The sequence below is a fragment of the Cupressus sempervirens genome, chromosome 10 (assembly GCF_028749045.1).
Source record: "Cupressus sempervirens isolate cs-2001-9-10 chromosome 10, ASM2874904v1, whole genome shotgun sequence".
Classification (NCBI taxonomy): Eukaryota; Viridiplantae; Streptophyta; class Pinopsida; order Cupressales; family Cupressaceae; genus Cupressus; species Cupressus sempervirens.
The window spans coordinates 129,991,142-130,011,717 of record NC_143127.1 but is presented as its reverse complement, the minus strand read 5'-3'; the positions used below and the strand labels follow the sequence as shown (position 1 = coordinate 130,011,717).

The window sequence follows — 20,576 nt, the reverse complement described above, 5'->3', positions numbered from 1 at the left end:
TTCTTGACATTCTTTATCCAATCCAAATTCTCCATTAACTGCACTCTGAGGATCTCACTTAGATTCTCTCTCTCTCTCTCTCTACATGGATCTTATAGGCTGCTTGAATGAAACTAGATGCCATATCATCCTCTGTAGAGATAGGACATATCTTGCTGGTAATAATTCTACTCATGAACCTCACATCATCTTGCTTGATCTTTTTGATCACTATTCCTCCACCAATGTATATAGACTTGGTTTTTTCTAGGATTATTTTCTCAACATTTTTTTGATTGACTAGTATGATGCCTTTATTGCATAGACTAGTGAGATCTCATGATCAAGTTTTTTAAAATTTATATAACATTATCTCATAGATAGAACTTTCCATTATGAATTTGGCTTAGTATGAATTTTTTTTATTCTTCATTATCAAACTCATAATAAAATATAAACTTTACCAAATCATTATCCTTCACATCTTCAAATCCTTGCTTAAAACTCATATCTTAATTATATATAAAACTAAATTCCTTGGAAACATGTTTGTCACCAACTAATTCAAATTTTTTCCTAGGATTACTTATGTCTTCTAGGTAAATGATGCTTTCCAGAATATTTGAAAACATAAAACTAGGGTCATCTAATGTAGTTTTGATAGGATTTATCTTGAGTTTAGGTCTTGCTTTATCTTCTACATTATGTATCAAATACTTGTCCTTTTTCACACTAAAATTTGTAACCCAATTAATTTCTCAAATTCTTTCATAAAGAGAAATATCTTGATTCAATCTTGTAACAAGGGCTTCTTTTCAGTTCACACTTGAAAACACTTTAGTTATCTTTCAATATGTTGTCACTTCACTCTTAATTTCTTCTTAACTATTCACGAGAACAAGTGGCACATACAATCTTGCTTGCATGGATTATATCTCACCAAAACTAATTTTACATTAACAACTCAAGTATACGACTCACAAAAAAATTGTTTCTATTTACCAATCAACTTGTTTTCACTTGTGCTCACACATGCTATCTTTAACTAACATGCACTCTTAAAAATAGCTTCCTCTTGACATGTTTTACCTCATATTAACTTCATAACTCTTAACTCGATCTCTAACCTTAGTTTTATCTTTTTAATACTCGATCTCCAATTAAAGGTGCTTAATTCAAATAGGATGAATCACACACAATAGATGACTTCAATCTTTCATCAAGAACATCAAAATACTATTCTTTCAATACTGTCTATGAACTTGATGAATGTTTTTCATTGACAAATACCTCTTTGAATTCGTCCACATGTTCTCTCAACTTATCTCTTTGACTATTATTGTTGCTATCATTCCTTCTGGTGTTTATATTATTGTTCCTTCTAAAATTTGGATTCCTTTTTATGTTCCTCATGTCTATTATGCAAAATCTTGCTATATGACCAAATTTGTTACATAGTTGACATACTAGTGTACTTCTTCTTTGATTAGGCCCATTCTGATTAACTAGTGCTCTGAAGTTTCTATCAATTTTTCAAAAGTTTTTACACTTTTAACACACAATATTACTCCTTGTTCCATTATATCTTACTCCTTCATTAGAGCTCCTAGAGGATCTTGTTCTTTCACTACCTATAGGGTTAGTATCTCTAAACATTCTACTATTTATATTATTACTATCAAATTTAGGTTTTTTACAATCAACTACTTTATGACCAAAACCATGACAATTATAAAAATAGAAATTAGTAATAGGTTTGAATGACTTACCTATACAATTTCCCTTTATATGACCAACTTCATTACATATAAAGTATCTACCTTTGAATTAATAAGTTACAAGTTAAGATGATTCTACTTGCTCTATTTTCTTAGGTTCATCACTTTTCTCAGGTTAACTTTCATGCTCAACTTCTTTTGGTGCATCTTTAGATTGGCTTGATTCAATCTTATCTTGGCCATTCTTCTTATGTTTAGGAATTTCAACAACTAGATTTGACTCCTTTCTTGCTTCAGATTTATTTGCTAACTTTTCTCCAATGAAATATCCAAGATTAGTCTCACCATTGAAAGGTCTCTGAAAATATAGTTGCTCATTAATTTTCTCACTACTAGAATATAACTTCCCTAATTGCTACTTGGTGTAGATTAACTCTCCTTTCATAATAGCATTGTACTTCTCAAGTTTTTCATGCTCAATCTTGATAGATTCAAGTTTAGATGTCACCTTTGTAAGATGGGATCTTAGATTCGCATTTTTAAATTTTAGACCTGATTCAATATTGCTATCATCTTTATTCACACTTAGCTTTAGTTCAATGATCTTCAACTCATGTTGGTGGGGATAAATCTCTATTCTACAAAATTTTACCCAAAGTTGGATATTATTAATTCCCTTTTAACATGTATATGAAAGTAAAATAATAATGATGAATAGTAAACCTAACCATGAACAAAGAGAACTCATAACACCATATTTTTTAAACTAGGGAAACTCTGGCCAAGGAAAAACCCTAGTGGGGATGGTACCCACAAAATGATCCACTAAACAAAAGTATATGATTAAGGATGTTAACCTAGTTAGGAGTCTATTGCATATATATATAGTGTTTTGGTCCTTGTTAGAGGACTAGACCCTATTAATAGCCTCAAAAAAATTATGAGTTGTTCCAATATTGTTAGGATTTGATATATATAATTAAAAAACATATTCAAGATGAGCCCACTACCCAAACATGCAATATACAATGTAGTTCCTTTATACAAAAAAGAGATAGATACAAAAACCTCTTTACAATATTGATATCTTCAATATCTAATATTTCATTTGTTGTTGTTCGCATACCTCTGATCATACATCATAATTTATATCATATATAGTTTTCATATGAGTTTGCATACCATTTTCCACATTCATAGAACTCCGCATATTGCTATATTTTCTTTATACCTTTACATTTTACAAAACTATCTAGTCGACCTTCAAGCTTTGACATGCTTGACAAAATACAAAATTAATTCTTTCTCTATTAGGGTTAACAGATAGGATATTGTCCCTTATTAGTCAACTAATTATTTTTTAAACAAATTATTTCCTTAACTCATAATTTCCCTTCTACTGTTATGCTTTGTTGTGTTCTATACATTGCCTCTACCGATGTTTAGTCCATAACTCATTTTGTAGTGTGTGTACTAACTTGTGCACTTACATATATCATCTTGGCATTGTGTACTATTTGTACCAAACTGTACATGTGCCAATAATATTTATGTCATCCATACACATCAAAGTTGTCTCTATTCTACTAGATAACTATCTAATACTTAGACAATTTTACATGTTTAACTATGTAATCTTCATCTATGCATGGTATCATCTTTATACAAAGTATATGTTTCCACAAATGAAAACTCTTATAGTATTCCAACTTATCCTACTTAGCCACATTACCAAGAGTTCTCTTATACTATCTTTTTGGGTATCACTAGTGCTCTTATTTGTCCTAACATTCATGTTCACATTCTTTCTAAAATTTGGATTTTTTGAATTGTTCATCATGTCCATTCTAGAAATTTTTTCTATATGACCAAAGTTGTCATTTAATTGGTATACTAGTGCATTATTTCCAAATTTGGGTCTAGGTTGGTTAACAGGTGCTTTTCATTCCCTAGCAATATGTTCAAAGGTGTTGCACTTGTAATAGATAATGTCACTTCTCATTCCATTTTTTCCTTCATCATATCTTCTTTCTACAAGCTTAGTACATCTAGACATTATACAATTTCTATGACTATTATCAAATTTAGGTTTCTTACAATTAACTTCTCTATGATCAGTACCATGATAAATATAACAATAAAAATCAGTAACAAGTTAAAATAAGTTACCTATGCAATCCCTTTTCATATGACCAACTTCATTAAAATCTACTTTTGAATTCATATCTCACTTCTTTAGGTGATTCAGTTTTCTTAGGCTGTTTACACTCATCAACTTACTTAGGTTGCTTAGGTTGCTCAATCTCCTTAGGTGCATAATTAGATTGATTTGACTCAATCTTATTCAGATCTTCTTTTTCTTTCATAGGCTAATGATTTTCAAGATTAGGTTCCTTTCTAGACTTAGATTTATTAGCTGAATTTTTTCCAATGAAATATCGAAGATAAGTCCTATCATAATAAGGTCTCTAAAAAGACATGTGTTCATCAATCTTATCACTTCTAGAATATAGTTTCTTGAGATGTTCCTTATATTAGTTTAACCCTCCTTTCATAATAATGTTATAATTCTCATGTTCTACATACTACAACTTGGTAAACTCAATCTCAGATGTCACTTTAGTAAGGTTGGATACCAGATTTGCATTCTCAGACTTAAACTTTGATTCAACTTTTGCAGTATCCTCCTTCAAGATCTACTTTAGATCTATGGTCTTAAGTTCATGCTTCAAGATCTCATTTTCTTTCTTTAGTCCTGAAACTTTATCACTTTCCTTGATATGATCTTTACACTTTTTCTTGGAATTGAGATGATCTATCTTATCTTTAAACTTTATATTGTAGTCTTTAGCATCTTCACATATTTCTTTCAAAGCATCTCTTTCTTCAGTAAGAATATCAATCTTCTCAAGAGCTTCTTCTAGGTTCTTTTGTAATTGTTCCATAGCCATAGGGATCTTACTCAAGCTGTTAAACCTTCTCTGAGTAAGTGTCCTCATATACCAATTGTTATAAATAAGAAATAGTGAGAAAGGGGGTGACTAAGTATTTCACAAACTTTAGTCCAAAACTGGATATCTTTAACAACTTTATAACATGCATAAGAAAGTAAACTAACTATGTCAAGAACAATAAACATAACCATGCAATAAGAGAACTCATAAGACCATATTTTGTTAACTAGGGAAACCTTGGCCAAGGGAAAACCATAGTAGGGATGGTAGTCACAAAATTATCCACTAATCAAAAGTATCTTGTCAAAAATATTGACCTTATTAGGAGTCTATTACATCAATATAGTGTCTCAATCCTTGTTAGAAGCCTCAACCCTATTAGGTTTTATTATGTGCAATAACAAAATGTATGCAAGATGAGCCCAATTCCAAACCATGCAATATACAATGAAGTTCTTCAATACAAAGAGATAGATACAAAAATCTCTTTGCAGTGTAGCTGATATCTTCAATATCTGATACTATATTTGTTGCTCATCAAAAAAAAAAATCACAATTTGCATTCCTTTGATCACACTTTAGAATTCATATCATCAATATTACATTATATCACATTTCATTTCACATAACTTCACATTTAGAAATCTTCGTTTATACCTTGCTAATTATCAAATATCTACATAGTTAGCCTCCATGCCTTAATACATTTATCAAAGTACAATATTAACTCTTGTTGAATTAGGGTTAATTTCATAAAACAATTAATTTCTTGACTCAAAATTATCTATTTCTATACTATACTCTTTTGTGCCATACACTATTGTAACTAGTCAATCCATCACAACTCTTTCCTTATTGATCATATAGTCCTACAATCTTTACTATGGATTTCTCATACTATGTACTATTTGTCCTCAAGTGTGCATGTGCTAGTATAGCTTCTATAAACCACACTGACCAAGACTTCATCTATTTTGACAAATAAATTATGTAACACTTAGACAATTTTCTAAGTATACATGCCATAACTTTATCTTCATATTTTTCTCATTACATATAGCTCATATGTTGCCATAAATGACAAAAGAAAAATTTATAACCTCACCAAATTGGCAACATGATCAACTTCATGAAGATGTAGACTCTATTGTTGATCCCTTGCACGAGCATTATCTATTGTATTCCCTTTGGATAGGTATGGGGCATGCATGATTTCCATCTCTTCATGTGAGTGGCTTCCTCATGAAAAAAATAATGTGTACTTGAGCTATGAGATTCTAGACCATCAATTTTTGAAAGAGATTTATTGGCATGATAACATGAAGGCTTTGGATCAAAGAATCAATGTATTTGACGATTGGCTCTACTGGGATTCTAATGACTGTAGACACAATGTGGCGGTATTTATATTGAAAAGTGGAGCAATAGAATCTTGATGGATATTTACCCTTGTTGCCTAAATCTAAGTGTGTGTACTTAGTTATGTTGCAGGATGCAGATTTTTGTGGATATAGCTATTAGTGTGCACACATGGTTTTTTATCTCATGGCTTGATAGATGATACACAATTTGTAAAATGTTCAAGGGAAAGTATTCATTGGACCAAGAAGAGAATAACATGTCCAACAATTTTAATAAAGTGACTTAATTAAATTAATTAATTAAGTGGTACTAAAATTTAAATAATATTCTATATAAATTCTTTAATTAATTAACTTGGTTGTAAAACTAAAGTAGGCCAAAATAATAAATGAAGATGTCTACCTATTTGTGATCCTTTGTAAAACTTCTTGGAGCCCTTTATAAGGTCATAGTTGGTATTGAAAAAATTCTAGTGTAGTTTAATATTTATTATGTATTTTCAAATTTGAATTGGAGTTTTCAAAGGTGCAAGATCCTCCCTAATCTTGAACTTTGTAGTTTTAGAGGGAGTCACTTGTCACCTTATTCTACTTGTTCCTCTGAATTTTTGAAGCCTTTAGTTAAAGACACCTTTGATATAATATAGACAATATTTTCATAAATCAAATAATACCAATATTCTAATCTTGGCAATTTAGTCCATCATTGCACTATGTTCACCATTGACCTTTATGAAGTTTTATCTTTATATTAATATATAGTACATGTAATACTGTTTTATCTATCTTCAATGTCATTGAGTGATATAATCCAAAGGAAATTTTCTTAATTTTGTATTTGTATGAATGTATAAGAGATTATTAATGTTATACTGTATGGATTTTCTTGTCTTATGATGGAGTGTTGAGAAGGTGCAAGGATGCAATTCGCTTGGAAGTGGTGGGCTTATTTAATGTGTGAATAAAGACAGATTTCTATATGGAGTTTCAAATACCATATGATCAACTTGTTGTGTGAGTGTCATACTCTTACCATATGGTAAAATATAATTACCATACAAATGAAAAATGTACTTGAGTAAAAATTGGTAGTTGGAGTAGTTTACACCAATAGTATCAGCATAGACGATTCAATGGTTTGGTGGAAGTAGCATTGTGACGACCCAAACATAAAACACGACATTAGAATGTCTTCAGAAAAAAGTTTAAACCAATGCATTTCTTGTATCACATCTCTATAGACATATTTGAGTGTTCTAGTATCACATTATTGTTCAAAAAGATATTCTACATATATAATTTGAACATTTTTATGAACTCTTTCTAATTGTTGTAAGTTTTATTTCATCTTACACTTTAGACTTCAAGGTTCAACATATATAAAAACTAATTATTTTCTCTTATTCCTTTACTCACCTATAAATATAAAAAGGAAATAAATATAAAGTAATATTCATAACAAATATAATATCCTAAAAATATATATAATAAATTTTAACACTTATAGACATAGTTAAGAAAACATTAATTCAGCATATGATATTACTATATTTAGTTCATTAAAGGGATCAATTTAGATCGGTTTCCTGTACATGCTAGAGACAATTTGATTAACCTTGTTTTGGGTTAGTGGAAAGACAACCAAACCCCATGACATAATTATTGTAGACAATGTATTTTTCTTTCTAATATTCCTTTTGTGATAAAAAAAAAAAATGCAAAGTGGTTTTTTACTTTCCATTTTAACCACATAAGCATTAAGGAGATTTGTATAGCTCCCTTTTGTAATAGATCTTGTATAAATACCAAGCTCATGGGACTCACTTTTAAAGAGAGTCATCTAGATCAATTCAAATTATGGTCTTAGATTTAAATTATTTATATGTCTATTACAATTTTATATACCCAAGTATACTTATATCACTTAGGAAGGTGCCTACCACATTTCCTTCAATATGAGAGTATGCTCTTTAAATTTGAATTCTTGAATTGCAAACATTTGACATTCATTTTGAAGGTAGCTCATTTTTTTCCCAGCCATGTCAATTGGCTTCAAATTTATAATTTTTATATTTTGATGAAAACAATATTTCTATAGTTTTATTATATGATAAACATGCTTGGTGTAGTTTATGACCGATGAGGTGATCTACACTATTTTCCTTCAATTTTTGAATAAAAATGAAAAATTAATTTCATAGTTTTGCATTTATGACAATCTATTTTGAAAATTTGAAAATCTAGAATACTTATTATTTTTTACATCAAATATTATTGCTAAGAACTTTAGAATCTAGAATGTGTATTAACACTAATTTTTTAAATGTTAATAATTCATAATTATAATTCAAACTATATTTTAAAAAAGGGATATAAAAAAGATTATTATCAAGAATAATCCAACTACAATCTTCTAAAACCAAACAAAAGATTCATATAAGATTAACTTATTTTTCTAAAAAATACATCATTTTAAATATAAATTTTTTAATAAGTACTAAAATATAAATAAATATTGATTTTCCCAAATATTTTATTTAACTTTATATTTTACTAAAATTTTGAAATTTTGAAAATATTATTCACAAAAATGTTAATTAATTTTAAAGCATGTAATAATGAAACTTTAGAATTTATGATCAAAGTTATAAAAACATATAGAAATACATGAATAATAATTATATTTATAATGCATGTAACATTACTGGCTTGGGATTTTTGCTAATAAAAATAAATATTCATAGCGAGTATAAAGAAAATGCATAAATATTACTCATATATAAAAGGGTAATACAAGAAATGGGTGTCAAATAATACTATAACAAAACTAAGTTCTAATTCCTTTTACAATAAAGAAAAATGTTTGCATGGAGAACCTTTATAGTATCCTTATTCTTGATGACAATTTTGTACTTCTCCTTTTACAAATAACTCCCAACATTGGCTACACAAATCCCAATCACATTGGCCACATCTATACCTTTGCATTTGGTCCCATTTAGTTGTTCTATCAAAACAACATGAGTCACAATAATATGATCTAAATTGTTCTTCATAAATTGTCAAATCATGTTGTGAATGTTTTGGATGGTTTATGATTGAATCCCTGAAATAGTTCCTTACCATTTGATTGCTTTTTCCCAATGATAAACTTTCCAATAATTCCTTCCTCATTATCACATCTACCTCATCCATTTTCTCATCATTTATTTCGCACAACATCTTCACCATTTCATATCCGCTCCTTGTCACCACTCCATCACTATCTAATGCAACTAGCCATCTTTGTTCGATGTATAGAAGATTGCCAATTAATTTGAGCTCTTCATTTATCAAATTTAAGTTATCATCAATTTCTTCACAATAATACTTGCAACGATACCAAAAAGTTACCATGTCCTCAAAAGATAGTTTAGGCCAATGCATTTCCTGTACCGCATCGTCATACACATCTTTGAGCATTGCAATATCACAATCTTCTTCAAAAAGATAGCCGACATATATAATTTGAACATTTCTACGGACTTGTTTTGATTGTTCTAAGCTGAATTTCATTTTGAGCTTTGAACTTGGAGGCTCAGCATAAAGAAAAATCAATTTATCTTCTATTATTCCCTTGTTCCCCTGTAGTAATAAAAAAATATAACTCTTATCAATAACGTTTGATGATATATATAATAGAACAATAAGTTATAATTTATTTAAAAAGTCATATAACAATCCAATAAAATAAAATAAAAACTAATTACGTCAATATAACATCTTACCAGATTAGATTTATTGAAGAGAAAACTCAAGCTTGACTTAGTATGCATGATAGATACAATTTCATTAACCTTGTTTTTGGTGAATGGAAAGGCCTCCATACCCCATGACATCATTGCAGACAATGCATTTTGATTTGCAATATTTCCTTCTTCATCAAAAATAATGCAAACTGGATTTTGACTTTCCACTTTAACAATATTAGGATTAGGAAGAACTGTCCAGCTCATTTTCTGAATAGCCCTTGTGTAAGTACCAAGCCCATATAATTCATTTTTAAGTAGAGGAATCCATATCATTTCAAAATTGTGGCCTTCAGATTTGACTTCTTTATAAATCTGCTCTAACTTTATATATTCAGGCGTGTTTAGATCACTCATGAAGATGCCTACCACGTTGCCCTTTAGCTGATCCAACGGTACCTGAAACATTTGTTTTACAGCATATTACCTGAATCTTGCAAATGTGTAAAATTCAGTTTAAAGGCAACTAAAAGTTTTGTATCCAGTCATATGATACATTGAATATATCATTTTGCTTCAAATTTATGATGTCTATATTTACATGAAAACAATAATTCTGTAGTATTATTATACAGTGAACGTACCTCGTTCAGTCTACCGTCGAGGAGGTGATGTGCATTGTTTTCCTTCAATATTCGAATAAAATCAGTAAGCCTGCTTTCATTGGGCGGCCCAGCTGTTTCAGAGGACTTTCTTGAACATATTGATTCTATGAACTGTCCAATTCTATTGGAAATTATTTCTTCTTTATTCGAGCTGTCTGAACTCTGGATTATGCCCTGCCCTGAAATGTCATCCTCTCCAAAGCTATATTCAAAATCCCCAAATTTGTGTTGTTTATCATCCACCACTACATTCGCCATGCAACAGGCAAGTTTGTTGTCAGCTCTGTAACCCCAACAATCAAAGAAAATGTAGGTAATGACACGATGGCGCCTGAGGTCAGTTGAAGCGATAGCACACGATCCAACTGGCGCCAACTCCAAAATTTGTCGGAAACATTCTTCTTCTCGTTCTTTCTCTTGTTTTGTGGTTTCGCACTTTGCTTTTACTCTTTTCACATAAAACATCCTCAGCCTTCCACTTGTAGAGTCCGTCTTTGCTTTTTCCATGGCCGCCCCAACGAGTCGTTGTAGAAGATGATGATGGTGAAATTCCATGCGCAGAGGGAGGCCGATCACGGCCACAGTCGTATTCTCCTCCAACAACATCGATGTTGACCGCTCTATCAATTCCTGTGTTGTGTTGTCCCATTCCACGCACTTCCCGCGCAGCAAACTCAGTCTTGCAACGCGCTTCCACTCCTCCCAATCCTGCACAGAACAGATACGAACAATGCGTCATATATTCCATTTTATTTTTACGAGAAGAATTGCATTGAGATAAACATGTAAAGATCGGATCCTCCACTTACCAGAACTCCCTCTTCAGTGCACACGGCCATTGGAGATTCGTCCTCCTCCCGAATTTCTCCCCACCTCTCTATCAATTTAGCACTTCTTGCAATGTCTACATACTTGCAATACTGTAATTTTATTATTATCTCCATTGTCGCTCCGTCCAACTTGTAACATTTCAACAATTGCAGGCTAGTCAAAGATGGTAGAGTTTCAAAATCATCTGACAATGTTTCTAGTTTGAAACACCATTCTATTACTAAACTGTCTAATCTTTTGAGTTTCCCGAATCCATCTGGAAGGCTCGAGATAAACAAGCCCTTTAACCACAAGGTCTCCAAGCATGTAAGCTCCCCGAACCCTGAAGGAAGACTCGCAAAGCTGTTACAGTCCAACAAGTATAATTTTTCTAAGGCTGGCAGTGCTTGAAATCCAGGAGGCAACTCCTGCAGTTTCGGACAAGTGTTCACAGTCATTTCACTCAATAAACTTAGCTTCCCAAAGTCTTCTGGAAGCGCCACGATGTTGCTGCACTCCACTATTTCTAATGTTTTTAAACATTTGAATAACACAAAGCTGTTGGGGAGAGTCGATAATGAGTTGCATGATATCAATTCCAGGTGAGAAAGAAACGGCATGTTTCCAAAAGAAGACGGAAGCGACTCTAAATTCAGCATTGAACGGAGAGTGAGCGACTCTATCCGAAGCTCTGCAAAGCTTTCTGGCAGTGCTTTCAAGGAGGTGCATCGAGTCAAGTCCAACTTCTGTAGAGAAGATAGACTGCCAATGCGTTGAGGTAGTTCCCTCAAATTCTCACAGTCTCTCAGGCTCAGTTCTTCAAGTGCACTCAGGTTTCCCAGGTCTTCAGGTAAATATTGGAGAAGGGTGCATCCGGATAAACTCATAAAATTAATTGAAGATAACAGCCCAAATTCCTCCGGCAGAGAAGCCAACTTTGTGCAGCTTTGCATGCTCAAATACTTCAGTTTCTTGAGTTTTCCCATTCCATGAGGTAAACATTCCAAGTCACATTTATCCAGAGTCAAACGCTCGAGAGCAGCCAGATTGCTGATTTCTTTTGGTAGCTGCCAACAACAATTAAGGTGAAGATTTACGAGAGATGCAGGGAGCCCAAATCCGTCTGGCAGTTTCACGAGTTTCTTCGCTTCCACGGTAATTTTTTGTAAAGAAGGTAGATTTTGCAATGGAAGTGTTTCAAAGGAATGGGTATAGCGATGCGGTACATGATGAGAGATGATCTTCAGACTCGGTGGAAGCTGTGTGCAAAAAACAAAACGTCGCATAACCATCATTTTCAAAAATGAAGATTTTGGAACAGTACGTGTTAATTAAATCAAGCCTGAAAACTAATTGTAACAATGGAAAGGAAGACGGTTACAGCAATTCATATTCATCGCAATAAAATGAAATCAACTTACAGCCGCAAACAGTAAGCTGAGACCGTGTTGCTCAAATTGCAGAAGGGGTGAATATAGATTAATATACTGGTTATTTCTAATTTGTATTTAATTTGAAAGAATTCTTACCTTATGCAAATTCATGCCTTCCTTCGATCCATTGAAGAAAGCCGTCAGACCCACCAGTTTTGAAGCATCTTCGAACGGGAAATCAATTGTATCTCCCACACTGAGATATCTCAATTTTTTAAAAGCTCTATTGCAGCGAGGTCCATTGATCTTCACCCAATCTCCGATCATCAGCACTCTCAACGACTTGCACGTGGCATTTAGAACACTCGCCTCAAGAGAAATTAAGGAGTCGTTCCCAACAAGGGAGATGCCCTTTATATTTCTGAGATCTGCTTCGTCATCATCTTCTATCACTTCTAATAATTTATTGTAATTTGATATCCTTGTTCGCTCGCCTTCTTTCTCCCCCATTAAGCGAAGGACGTCGTGAACAAGAACGACGCCCGAGTCACTTTTATTGATTAGCATTTTGCTCTGAAGAGTCTTAACTGTATCCTCATCTAGAATCTTACAAACAAGCTCCCAATCCCAACCATGGAAAAATATACAAATATCAAGGAATGCCTCTTGCTCTTCTTTCTTCAACTTACTATAAACAAAGAAAAGCTGGTTACTGAGATTCTCCTCCTTTGCAAAACCATCGGGATTTCCCTCATGAAGCGCCTTGAAAGCTTCTCTGTAACTCGATAGATTTCTATCATCTCTCAAGTGCTTTCCGAAAACAGACAAGAGTATAGGGACGCCTCTGCATGCATCTGCAACATCATTGATGACAGTATTTTCATCAAAGTCGCCTTTGAAATGTGGATCAACCTGTAAGACTGTTCCTCTCAATAAGCTTCTTGCCGCTTCATCAGAAAAAACTTTCACCTCATATTCTTTGCAGGTGATATTGAGTTTTGATATAAGATTTTTCTCTCGTGACGTGATCAATATTCTCAGCTTTGTTTTTGACTTGCCCAAATTCTCCACTGAAATATTCTTAGACTTGTTGAACCACAGTAGATCTTCTGGCAGGAGTTGTTGGACATATTTTTTGTCAACAACATTATCAATGAAAAGAAGGCACGATTTGTTTTCCATGACATCTTGTAGCCGGTGATGGCCCTCCTGTGGATTTCGCAAATCTTGTTTCCCCCCTCCAAAATCATAAATAATATCCCGTTGGAGCTTCATGATGTGCGATGTTACATCTGCACTTTTATCATCGATTATGACCCTGCAAAATTTGTAGTCTGCACAGATGTGGTTCTGATACAATTTCTTAATGACAGAAGCTGCGAGTGTGCTCTTTCCCACACCACCAAAGCCGCATAATACAACGGCCCGTGCTGGCTCCGTACCTTCAATATCCAACAATGACTTCACCTCTTCCACTTTTCCTTCAATCCCGACTGTTTTGTTTCATAGAAATCAAGACGATGATACGAGAGTGTATTAGCAACCCCTCTTATTTTTTGAAGTTCCAAACAAGTCAAGTATAACCTATGTCAAGCCATAAGAATCATAAAAATGAATGCGCTTTTATAAGTTCCAAAGAAGTCATCCATGTCTAACCTTAAGACTCATTATAATAAATGCATTTGTTACCTGGCTCAAACTCAATTAGCCGGAGAGGCGATTCCTCGAGACGCTTTGTAGTCGTTCGAAGAAGCTCTTTACTGTTTTGAACAAGCTCTGTTGTGTTTTTATGAATATCAAGGTTGACTACCAAGCCCAGAGATGTTCTTAAATCTCTTATACCCTCATTAGTCTTTCCAAGTTGGTCTTGTGTTGTTGCGGCGAGCCAATACCTATACATGTTGGCATAAAACAAAAGCTACACGTTATTGATATAAAAACTTTTTAAAAAAAGAATAACGGCCAAAATATTTGTACACCGATGCGACTATTCTTCCCACGGCCAAAATATTTGTACACCGATGCGACTATTCTTCCCACAAAATGTACTTTTTGACTGTTTTCAGTGTGAATTTACAGACATAAAATTTGGAAAAAAATGTGTGGTACGAAAAAAATTAAAATTTTGAAAAATTTGACTCTAGGGTACAGTTTTTTAATTGGAAGCCAAAGTTATCATACAAATGAAATATTTAAAAAGTTGGAGTAGTTAATAAAATAAATTAAATCAAAAATATGTCTCAACTATAAGTCAAGAGAAGACATAGATAGAAGGTAGAATATTGTGATCAATATCATTAATCTAAACTTTGTTTGCATCAGATATTAATAATGCTAAGTTGCAAGAAATTTGTATTCAAACTTGATTTTATAGTAGGGATAGTATAAGGAATACATGCTTTGACTTTTGACAAGATTTTGGGTGGCATAGTGTTTATTAATAATCTTTACATATGAGTGTGCCAAATCGTATTTACTACAGAATTCATTGGGCTTATAATAGTTCTAGATAATTTCGGTCCAACAATTGATGCTCATGTTGGAGTTGTTGCGATGGAAGCTCATGGCATTGTCTCTAAAAAAATGCCCTCACAAATTTGTCCTGAAACTTCATGAGGTATGCCCTCACCTAATGTTGTGTTTCTTATTCGAGATTTTGATAATGTTTGTGTATGGCTAAACAAAAATACTTTGAAAAGCTATTTTGCAAGTAGGATCCCTCCTAAAAGCATGTTTTGAAAATAGGTAGGAAAAAAAAAGACTCCTCATAAAGTTCAACTTGACAATATCAAAAGCTTGACCAAGGGATTTTTTTGTTTCATAATTCTAACCATTCTTGTGTTGAGGTTATGCTCTCTCATGTGCTACAATCTATTTGGTCCTCCTTATTGTTTTTCTAGTGCTGGTCTAAAGGCTTTAATATCTCAAATAAAAAGAAACTAAGGGTTCCCATGTGGTTGAGTTCCTTGGCATTCCCTTGTCACATTGGCCTTTCATACAAATTGTCACTTAGTCTCTTAGCAAGGTGGTTTGTCTTCAAATGGTCATTTTTTTTATGCTCATCCTCAAAGAGGGTTTGTGTTAAGATTTCCCTTTAGTTTAACCTCAAAGAGACTGTAGAAATTTAGGTGGTTGGTCACACCTTCACTGAGAAGGTTTTTTATTTAAATCTCCCCAACATCTGCTATAGGTGTTAGTCAGGAGACCATAAGATCAAATATTTTCCTTTGGCTATGCTAAGAGCAATATCTCCTCTTAAGGAGGTTTATTTTCAACCTTCAAAATGGGTAATAAGAATGAATGAACCATTGTAGTTTTTGAAAGAAATGACTTTGTAACTTCATCACAAAAGAAGCTTTTCCATTCAACTTGTCAACTCATCGTTGAGGTTTCAATGCAAGCTCCTTCTACCTTGGTGGTTTCCTCACCAATTTCAAACCCTAGCCAACAGGGGAAGGAGGTGACACAAGGAAGGAGGGATTATGAGCTCATCTCCTAGCTACCCTTGCTAAGAGTAACACATGAAAGCCAACCCTTTGGAGAAACCATAAGAAATTCTATAGAGAACAATAAAAAAATGATGAGAAAATCTTCATTCAACATGCTAGGCATAAGACTTACTTGGTTGTATCCATATACATTCAAGTTACAATAAGGAAGCTTAAGAGATTAGTCTTACAAAGCCAAACCTTAGTTTTTTCCTTCTATCTAACTCCATTCTACTTTCCTAATCCTAGATCTCTACTTATATAGCTAGCAAGACCACAAGCCATCCTATTAGGAAAATTATTACAAAATATAGGTCTTGCCCCAAAGGAAAATTCAATGACCTTTCAAACAAGAAAATAGAATCTGATAGGGACAAGGATAGGTCCAAACATGATCCAATAAGAGGTTCCCAAGTACATGAAACACCATGATGTCAAAAAAAACCTCGTTGAAGCCGAACCTACGCATTACTCAAGCTTCTAGGAAATCAACACAACTCAAACAAAGAGTATGATAACTCCTATAAATTGTAGAATTAGATTCTACAACCTTAGGTAAAGGAACCATAATAGGTCTACACTAAGTAGCTAATTGAATAGAAAGAGAAAACAAAAACAACAATGACCATTCTCCAAACAATAGACATGAACAATGAAAGGAAATCTTTTTGGTTGGTGCAAAATTGTCCAAGCACCCAAGATGCTCCTTCATCAGGCACTTGAGGTAAACTAAGAAATAATGTTCACATCAGGAAACTCTGATGCTCTAAGAAGTATCATAACAATCCAACACAACTTCTGTTATCCAAAAACTATCTTCCATAAGATTATTGTGTCACTGAACTAAATACTCTTTATAATATCTTCCTCTAGTGCTTTTACTAATTTTGGTATCCAAAATCATTTCAAGTACTTTTGTCTTCTTTTCAAGATAATTAGGCTTATCAATTGTTTATTCATTTGATTTATGATACTCAAAGATGGCTGAAATATTAAATAGAGGTGGTATATCCATATCCTCGACTAACTAAAGCTCAAAAGAATTACTAATGTCATGTTTCTTCAAGATTCTACAAGGTCCAAACTTCTTCATCTTCATCTTACTGCATATGTCAACTTGAAATATGTTCTTCTCTAAGTGTACCATTTCCTTAGCTCCAACCTCAAAGATCTTGTGTCTTTGCTTCTTCTTTTTTCTATATTTATATCCTTGATTATTGTCACATATAATACTTCTTACTTCTTCATGCAAATTTTTCATGAAGTTCACAATTTTTTTGGTTTTAGCACTACTCTTTACTTCAGGATCCAATTTCTTTAAATCACTACTTTATTTAGGACTCGCGTGATTTACAATCTTAAAAGGAGTTTTCTTAGTACTTCAATTCATGTAATTATTATATGCAAACTCATCTTGTGTCAAAAAAAAATGTCAATTACAAGGTTTCTCTCCAATCAAACATCCCAAAGATCATTATTCATCCTCTTCTAATGTGTCCTCTAGAAATTGCCAGTAAATTTAGTATCTCTATCTAAAATAGTAGTCTTACGCAATCCTAGCAGTCTTACAATGTCTCTATAAAAAAATTGCTACGTGGATTGCATTTGATGTCTTCTTACAATGTATGAAATGTATCATTTTAAAAAAATTTGTCAACCACTACAACATAGAAGCATTACTTCTCCAAGTTCTAGGTAATCCCAAAACAAAATCCATACTGATATCTTTCCAAGGTCTGGAAGGAATAGGCAAAGGTGTGTATAGCTAAACATTTTGACAACATCCTTTTGGACTTGAGATATTATACAACTCTTTACCATTTTTTGAACATCCTTATATATTTGTAGCCAAAAGAATCTTTCTAAAATGATCTTTATTGTCTTATCAATCTCAAAATGTTCTGCAAGTCCACTACTATGTTTCTTTTTAATGATATGCTCCCTTATAGATCTTATAGGTATACGTAATTGAATTCCCTTAAACAACATTTCTTCCTGACTGAAACAATTACCCCACTTATCTCATTCATTTATCACAAGGTTATTACAAGATTTCCAAGGTTTGCCAAAATAAGGGTTAGTTTCATATAAGTTCTCCAAATCCTTAAATCTGAGTACTTCAATTCTCATCTCTGTCAACAAACTTCTTATTCTCAATGCATTTACTACTTTATTAGACTATCCACTCTTATGCTTCAACATAAAAAAAGTTCTGCATGTACTCAACCCATTTCATATGTCCCTAATTCAACTTATTTTGACTTCCCAAGTACTATAAATCTTTATGAATAGTTATAACATAAATTCTCTAGGCATCAAATAGTGTCTCCATTTCTTTGAAGCTTGAATAATTTCATAGAATTCTTGATCACAGACTAAATATTTCCTTTTAGCATCATTCAATTTCTCACCATAGAAATCTATAGGCTTACCTTCTTGACTTAAAACAATGCCAATGGCATTATCACTATGATCACAATCAACTTGAAATTTTTTGTTAAAAATAGGTAACTCAAGCACATTGAATTTTTCAACCTTCTCCGCCAATGTTTCAAAGCTTATATTTTCTCCATGTGTCCATTTAAAATCCTTTTTATCACCTGTCATTGTCTCTATCATTTCATTACAAATTCATCTAAAATTTTTGATAAACTTCATGTAGAAACCCGTCAATCCATGAAATGATCCAATTTCTCCAACATTCTCAAGTGTAGGCCAATCAAAATAGTGTTTACCTATTCAAGATTCATTTTCAAACCATCAAAAGAAATTATAAAACCAAGATATAGAAGCTATTCTTTCATAAAAGAAAATTCCATTAAATTTATCAATAATGTTTCCTCTTTTAACCTCTTAAAACTTGTCTGATATGCTCAAGGTGTTCTTCCTTAGTATTACTATAGATAAGATATCATCAAGGCATGAAATCAAAAACTTACACAAGAATTTATTTATAATTTCACTCATCAGACTCATAAATATACTAAGTACATTAGTTAAACCAAGAGGCATAACCAACCACTCATACAAACCTTTATTAGTCTATCCATATAATATTTTTCTCCACTAAATCTATCCATAATGTCATCCTTCCTAGGAAAAGGAAACCTATATTTCAATGTTATTTTGTTTGTAGCTCTAGAATTAGTGCACATTCTCCATTCTCTATTATTAGGTTCTAATACAAGAGGTATTGCACAAGGACTTTGTTGGGACTCAAAATTGAAGCCCTGATTTTGAGTACCATTCTAAAAATCAAGCCCTGTAAGTGCTTTCTAATGCAAAGTGTATCGAATGTCTTTTTGAGGCCTAAGAGGTGTTTAATTTTTCTAACACCTTGCATTTAGTATGTCTATGTGTCCCATGAAGATAAATTGTCATTCTGAGTCATTCTATGAAGTTCCGTTTTGAGCAATGTCCAAATCTGCATTTTTTCCTTATTATCAAATAGCAACAAGAGGCCTAGTTTGCATTTGAATATCTTGTGCCTAGTAATGTTTCATGACTCACTACTTTGGAAGTATTTAGTGTGCATATCAAAGAACCTATTTTTCAGATTTCAAGTCGCTTTGACATGTTTTGACTAAGTGTTTAATCCCTCAAAGTTAGTTTCCTATTGTTGTCATGCTGATGTAAATTGTTCAAAATTTTGAAAGGCCCTGTTTGACTAGTTATGACTTTGACCCAGTTCATCAAAATAAGATAATTCCTTTTGCATTGAATTCTAGAGGTCAAAGACTTGTTATGTTTTTGATTTGAGCTTATGACAAATCCGTTTGATCAATTTTTGAATGTGATTCCATATGCAATTTGTAAAGTTTTATTGGTGTCATAAAGTGTAGATTGATCAATACTCCAATTCGGGATGTCGTAACTCTGAATCTGTGACTTCCTAAATCAAATGGATTGTACTATTGTGTTCTACTTTGAAAATTCTTTAAGTGTTCTCCTTTGCAATTCTTGACAAATCTATCTGCACACTTTCCCAAGTTCATTATGTTTCCAAAAAATAATTTTTTGCCTTTGTTTCCAGTCCTGCAAATGCAACTAGCCCACTTTGACTACTCACCAAATGTGCCCTGTTATTTATCATGAGCCCAGATGAAAGATTCATATTCTCATCATGATAGTAAACAAATTCCCTAATTCTCACACCCTCAAGTGTCAGTTTGACCTATTTTCAAAGACAAAACTGAATGCATTGTATGGTTTTCTGACATGTTTTGTTGTAGGTTTCCTTGCAAACAATTTGGAGAGACCACTTTAATGGTCAATATCTTTTTACCATGAAGTCATCATAAAGCAAGATCTAGCAGGGTAAGATATTGTTGAACAAAGAATCAGTATGTTCAATTTCAAAGCTCAATTGGGTGTTTTGTTTAGTTTTGAAAGCCAGTCAAAGGACCCCTTGGTATGGAAATAGTAGTTTACAAAGAAGTGGAAAAATGAGTTTCAATTGATTCTTCAGTGATCAATTTTGATTTCAATTAGTCTTAAGTG

General features: G+C 32.7%; 1 protein-coding gene across 1 annotated transcript in view; it reads right to left on the bottom strand.

Annotated features, from left to right (window-relative positions):
* Window positions 1–8,901: 8,901 nt before the first annotated feature.
* Window positions 8,902–20,576, bottom strand: part of LOC149532959 (uncharacterized) — a 138,651-nt gene continuing 126,976 nt past the window's right edge. Inside the window, exons 6-11 of the mRNA XM_089805785.1 lie at window positions 14,278–14,480; window positions 12,745–14,081; window positions 11,215–12,474; window positions 10,385–11,113; window positions 9,780–10,199; window positions 8,902–9,636 (exon numbers count right to left, since the gene is read on the bottom strand). Of these exons, the coding sequence (XP_089661911.1) occupies window positions 8,902–9,636; window positions 9,780–10,199; window positions 10,385–11,113; window positions 11,215–12,474; window positions 12,745–14,081; window positions 14,278–14,480 (4,684 nt within the window). The remainder of the gene's footprint in view (window positions 9,637–9,779; window positions 10,200–10,384; window positions 11,114–11,214; window positions 12,475–12,744; window positions 14,082–14,277; window positions 14,481–20,576) is intronic.